This window comes from Coffea eugenioides, chromosome 2 (genome assembly GCF_003713205.1).
Source record: "Coffea eugenioides isolate CCC68of chromosome 2, Ceug_1.0, whole genome shotgun sequence".
In the NCBI taxonomy this organism is placed as follows: Eukaryota; Viridiplantae; Streptophyta; class Magnoliopsida; order Gentianales; family Rubiaceae; genus Coffea; species Coffea eugenioides.
Genome location: NC_040036.1, coordinates 8096694 through 8103754, shown reverse-complemented (window position 1 = coordinate 8103754; position 7061 = coordinate 8096694). Strand labels below are relative to the sequence as shown.

General features: G+C 36.4%; 1 protein-coding gene across 1 annotated transcript; it reads right to left on the bottom strand.

Annotated features, from left to right (window-relative positions):
• Positions 1 to 3817: 3817 nt before the first annotated feature.
• On the bottom strand, positions 3818 to 5047 carry LOC113755673 (F-box/kelch-repeat protein At3g23880-like). The gene has a single exon (XM_027299608.1). The coding sequence runs from the start codon at positions 5045 to 5047 to the stop codon at positions 3818 to 3820; it is 1230 nt and encodes a 409-aa protein (XP_027155409.1).
• Between the last annotated feature and the right edge of the window lie 2014 nt (positions 5048 to 7061).

Here is a 7061-nt window from a genome sequence, read left to right as displayed (position 1 = left end):
GATTTTCGTCGACTTTTCAGAATAATTCAAACCATGGAGCATCGACACGTATGATATGAAATCACAAAGAATTTTTCTGTATGATGGCTATATCACACGGGACTTTTTTGTTTTTAACCCATTAATTAATTACGAATGGTCTAGTTTTATGAACTTGCATTGTGTCAAATCAGTCTAGCTTTCCATTTGTAGCCACTTTCACTGGCAAACATATTATCAGCAGTTGCATATCATCACGACTGGAGAGGCCCAATTCTGATCCAATGATTGACACAATGTCAATCCATCAGAACACGGCTGATAATTTGTGAAACAAACATTATTAGTATACATTTCACCCACGGCTGTGGCAAGTTTGACTCTTTTACAGATTTAAGAAAGTGGATGGAATGGAACACGTGATTTGCACGCCCGCCCTCCCACCTCCTCTCTTCTTGCCCGTGTATTGGATTTGGGGGTTTACGAATCCACCGGTTTCGTTTCTACTGCCCATGGTGAATAATAGGCATTGGTTTTGCGTTGGCCTGAAACAAGAATTACTTGGAATTGTTCTCCCCAAAAGTTACAATGGCCCAAATCCATGGGTACTGAAAGGGCAGGACTAGGTCTAACTCAGTTGAAAGAGACCTTACTTCTACAGCTCTATTAAAGAAGCTCGCCGTCGTATGTAGGTGCAAGAGGAAGGTTAGGGTTGGGTTAGGTGCTAGTGAGAGGATTTGTAAGTTGGTCCTGGTCCAAAACAAAACCTCCTACTTACCAAAAAGGTGAATTTCATAACTCAATACATATTTTACTTCCTCGATTCCATACAAGACATATTTCTCTTCTTTGATTTTATTTTATTTTTATTTTTTGAAAATTTGAGGACCTACCCACTTAAAATAATTATATGAATGACACTTATGGGCAAAAAAAAAATACTAGTTGTCTAATTTATTTTATCCAAGAGTTCAAAAAAAAATTATTCTCTGATAAAATTCAAATCTTTTAATTTGCACATTCAATTGTAAATTTCACCGGAGCTTAAAGGAATTATTTGTGATTGACCCTCAGAGTTCCAATTTCGTGGTCTGACAAAAAGGTAGTGAAGCTTGATTCTGGACTTCCATTAAGGGTCTGTTTGGTTGGAAGTAAAATGTTTTCCTTGGGAAAATGTTTTCTGTGGAAGTAATTTTCCATGAAAATCATTTCCCTTTCATCATTTTCAGGTGTTTGGTTAGCTTATTGAAAATATTTTCTTACTTCATTTTTCTGGTGTTTGTTTAACTTTTGAAATATTTTCACTTTTATCTCTATCTTTACTTTCTACACATTATAATTACATACTTCTTTCCATGCAAAATAAGAAAATTTATCTCATTGTTTAACTTTAAAAAATCTTGGAGAAATGTATATATGAATAAAAAATATCTCTTTAAGCAATAAACAAATTGCTGGCCATTTAGTGTCAAATATCAATCACATGCAATACTTATTGTGACATATATCTTGCACTCTCACTGCTGAAAGTTTTTCTAGAAAAGAATGTCCCTATTATACATAATTAATTACTAGCATAGGATGAGCAGGATGAGGTTTTTTTTTATTTTGAATATACTAGGGGGAGGGTTGGGTGGTACGGGGGAGGGAGTGTAAGGAAGAAGTTTTGGGTTCGAATCCTCCTGTTTACACTAAAAAAAAAAAAGAACATACTACAAGATATTTTCAGTAAGTTTGGAACATACTATAGGCGGGATGCATGCATTTCGGAAAACAATTTCAGTAAGTTTGGAAGGGAAGTTGTTTTCCATAAGATGAGTGAAAATATTTTACATAGGAAAATGTTTTCAGTAACTTTTGTGCAACCAAACACGGGAAATTAGGAAAATATTTTCCTGGAAAACATTTTCACCCGAAACAAACGGACCCTAAATGATTGCATTAAGCCTGTCGTGTTTTTGATCAATTGACCAGCTAACGTGAGAAAAAGGAAGGCTTGATTGATGGTAAGCAGACCATAATGATGGGTCGGCCTTGCAGTTGCAATCCCACCGGTTGTTCAATTCTGTTACTCTCTCCTCGTTAGTATTTCGTACAAGTGAATTGATCACGATCAAGTATTCGAGTCTTTGATAACTAAAATCATTTAAAAGGAAATTTAAGTATCCCGTAATAGGTCTATTTACCAGTAGTATTGTCCCCATTCTATCTGGCACACTTTTTTCTAAGAAATTACAATACGCGCTGCTGCATCCTTTATCTTTACGGTATTCTCCCCACTCAGCAACAGATAATTGTGCTTGAACACTGTGAACAGAGATTGCAAAAGCGAACAGTACTAGCCTCAAGCACGTAACAGATGAGTAATGTGATCCAACCTCAAACCTGTAATCAGGGACACAGACAATACTAGGATATTCAAACCACAGCCTCTCAGACTCGATCAGGCAAATTAGAGTTCGAAAAAAGTACAATTTCGAGAGATGCTGAGCCATTGACGATGAAACTGACGAGTCGAGGAACCCAACAGCTGCGAAGACAAGCCCAAAAACAAAAACCCAGCAAATCCTAGAGACGATGCATGCAAGACGCGAACTTACCGTGTACTCCAATCTTTCGTGACAATTGAGCAACAAGAACTGAGCAATTTAGTAATTGTTATTTAGAGTCTCCAATCAACGAAGATTGTAAGAATCTTGTGAAAGAAATACCCAGTTTTGTTGTGGAATAGATTAAAAATGAGGTGGGTGCATTGACACAATAGGGCGTCTATTATCGATGTCACTTCATTGTGCTGTGCTCTTGTCAATAGGGGTTTAATAAGAAAATGGTGAATGAATTGGTGCTAAGAAAAGGTAGTTGACCAGAAGTAGGCATCTAATTGAATTGTGTCATGATACATGATGCTTACAGCGTCCTACAAACTGGCATAATCTTGAAACAGCCTGCTAACGATTTTATGGGGAACTTGCATCTACCTTCTGTTCCCAAATTGGCCATGTTCCACGTTTAACTTGTTCGCTGTAGTTCTCTTTGTCAGTAGTAGTTCTTAGCCTTCAAATTTTGGCGAACGTGGAGAAGCAGCCGGGTATCTAGTATCAACCGCTAATTCAGAAGCTTTCCGTGGATGGCAACTACAAGTGTGGCCAACATTTCAACATTGTCGGTAACTACAAGAAACCAAAGTTTGCTCCGAACAAGTAAATTAAAAAGGAGTTGAGTTTTGAGTTCGAGCAGCGGTGCTATTAGAGTTCGACTTGAGTTAATAAGCTTGAACTGGAGCTCGATTCTCGAACTCTATCTCGTTTTTATATTGCCTTACTCGAGCTTGATGGTATCAATTTCTTTTGAGCTCAATTCAAGTTCAATTCAGATTAATTGATCCGATCAAATTTTAATAATATAAATATATGACAAGATAGATATTTTACATGAATAATTTAAAAATCTTTTAATACGCGCGTGCACGTGTTTGTGAAATTGAATGCTGCACGTTAAATTTCCGTGGCATCCATTTATTCGGCAATTAATAAAACTCAATCACCACCAGAATGCACACTACTTTTTGAATAACAAACACAATTACCTATATACTAGTACTAGTGGTATTTACTAATATGGCCCACAGCACAACGTGCAATGATTTAGCATGTACTATGCTAATCGAAAGAGGATAAATTAACATATTCCTTAATTTTTTTTTAAAAAAAAAGTAAAGGAAATATTATTATTGGTGTCATAACTCAAAAATTCATTCATCCATCCCAACAAAATTGAAAATAATTACTGTACTTGCAAACTGACCAAAATAAACAACATTCAAAGCACAGGCGCTTGTTTATTTTGTTGCCAAAATTTGTTTGGGCGAGATGAGGGAGGCAGCATGAGGACAGAAAAGCCTGACGCCTGCTTGCCTTCCTGTAGTAGGGAGAGGTAGTGCAGTGGGTTTAAACTCCTTCCTGGCGGCATCATAAGCAAAAATCGTACTCGCATCGGAAGACGCAGCTACTCCGAATTGAATATGAACGAAGCCTAAGAAGGGTAAGCCTGCTGCCAAAGCGTACTCCTTGACCCAACAAACTTGTTCCTCCTTTACATCATCATCAGCTCTCAAACGCCAAATGCTCATCGTATTCTGTCTTCTAAAACCTTCCATGCATACACAGCCAATTGTGTCTCCCAACTTAACGAGTCTGTAATTCTTCACTTCATCACTTGGAAATGGAAATGGAAGTGAGAAGGATCGAAATTCTTCAGAAGATGTGTCGAATGATCCTATCGTCCTACTCTCCGCTTCCTCATCTTCCCCAGCATTCTTCCAAAACAGAGTTCCGTTACAGTCGATGTAATCTAGGTTCCAAGGCCTGAAAGGAACGTGGTGAATCGTTTTCCAATTCCTGCAAGGACCAAGACTGTATGTTGCGCCATGTCCCTGGCTTGCAACTCGCGGGCTCTGAGTTTCATACTCGTACGCATCTCGACAGCAAGGAAAACTAAAGTGAACAATCTTATATTCCTTGGACGATGAGGAGAAGCCAAATCCCCCCCATATCAGCTGAAAACCTGGTGGTAAACCCAGATCAGGAAAAGGAACTTGTACTTTCTCTCCGATGATGGGATTCCAGACGTAATAGCTATCTGGATTAGGGAGGCAAAATGCCACTAAACCACCGCTTGAAGCAAAACCCGGAGTTAAACCTCGAACGTCCCCCAGGTACCTCAATCTTTCGGTATGAACTTGCTGCATTCCTTCAACTCCACTTTCTGCAAAATGAATTGGAGAGTCGGGTTCGCAGAAACTTCCATGATGAAATCTGAACCGATAGAGATAGCCAGGGTTGTTGCCCATTGCTCTAGCTCGTTGCGCTTCTGCAAATGTGGGTTCGCTGATAATTTGATGCCATAATTTACAAGTAGACTTAGCGCGTAGAATAAACTTAACAGGAAGTCTTAGAAATATCTCAGCCAGCACCGGACATGGGACGTCTAGCACTGTAGTAGTAGTGTTTCTCTGATGATCATTTCCAAAAGAATCCTGTCTATGCTCTAATCCTACTCGAAATTCCATATGTAATGTAATATAGCGTCTTCAATCTTCAGTTCTGCCCGCCATTAATTAAAGTCAATTTTTTTGGAAACCGACGCCAATTGGATGCAAATAGCCTGCAGCAATATTCATACAGAAGAGATAATTATTTTAGGATACAGAAAAAGAAAAGCATATGTATTATATAATACCAGCTGTGCTTTTGATAATTAAATTGCACTAAAAATATTTTTCCGACGGTGGGAAATTTGTTCGAAAAGTCAAGTTCACCATTAAAAGAGTTACTTAGTATTACATAAGATTTAAAGGGAAAAAAGAATTTATACACCAGGAACCTTTTTTCCCTGGAAAAATGTCCAAAACTTCCTTTTTTCTATAATAAAAAAAATTCCTTCCTTTTCTCCGTCATATAATTTGAAATTTGTAGACAAAATATACATTAGATAATGCAAAAAAATATCCTAAATATTAAAATTCGACGACCTTTCGAATAATAGTCAAAGCATCTAATCTTAACAATTAAGCAGATAGGTATATATATAGGATTTTAGGTTTGCAATCAATCTCTATTATTTATGTACACCTACCTACCTCTCGGTAGACTCTATTTATGTGAGTCAGTCAGTCAGTTAATAAAGGGACATACAGATATGTTGACCAAGATTCAGTTTTAGTAGCATAGATTGTTCGATCAAACGGCTGAATTTCTATCCTACGACAATTTATAGATTATCTAGTCCGACTATACAATATCAAACTTTTGATCAGAAGCTATTACACACACACAATCATAGTGAAAAATTATTACAATAACTAAACAAACCAAAAAAAAAAAGGCCAAGAAAACAGGGGCGGACTTACACTGGGGGCCCTTAAATTTCAATAATACACATAAAAATTTGATGTCCCCAGAATTTTGTGTATTCATTGGTTTATGTGCTCCTAAAATTGCCTTTAATTTTATCTGTTGCTACAGCTACCGTTAAAAAAGTTTTTCAATTATGAATATAGTGAAAATTGGTTACGAAATAGAATGGAAGACACTTGGATGAATAATTGTTTAATTACTTTTATTGAGAAAAATATACATCGTGAAATTTAAAACGAAAAAGTTGTAAATTGTTATCAAAAAATGAAAACTCATCATCAACAATTGTAAATGGTTTAGTTTACCTTTTGAAATAAAATTATTATTACATTAATAATTTTGAGTTTGTCTTTTTATGTTTTTCATGGAATATATGCATCATTTGTACTTGTTTGTGATATTTTTTTTCTTAAAAAAACTAGAAAAATAGTAGGTAAAAAATTTTAGAGTTATTTTTGCCCCCATTGAAAATTTTTTCTGGCTCCGCCACTGCAAGAAAACAATGAACTTAACAGCAACGATTGACCAGAGAGCACAGCACGACAAAATAGGGATCGTGAGGGTAGAATTTTCAGATTCAGAAATATAACCATGAATGAATTAATGGAAAGGGAGAAAGAATTTAAAAGTGTACCTATTTTCCCTGCCAGAATAAAAAATTACGAGCTGTAATTTGACTTTATGCTGAGAAGACGAAGAAGTTCATATACGCATCGATCCGTCAATGGATATAATTTATACGAGTCACAGAGTCCTCCAGATTCCAGTTTTGAGAATTCTTCTTTCCAACACCGCTGCCTTTGTCTCTCCTTCTGTTTTGTTAAAACCTTGGGACAGAAGCCTAACTAATGACTAATCCCTCCCTCCCTGTAACTATCCGACTCAAATCTCCTTCTTTTAATACTGAATGAATCATATACGTAGTAGGTCTCCGTAACACTGGGTCCCTTTTATATATATATATATATATATATACACACACAGTCATCCCTCGAAAAAAAGAAAATCATATATATATATATATATATATATATAGTAGGATTATTATTTACCTTAGTTTAGCCTCACGACTTTGGAAGCTTCTAAAGTCGTAGCACATTCGCATCCAAAATTCGTACACGGATCTTAGACTACTCATATAGAGATTTTCTTAAACACTAGTATTGC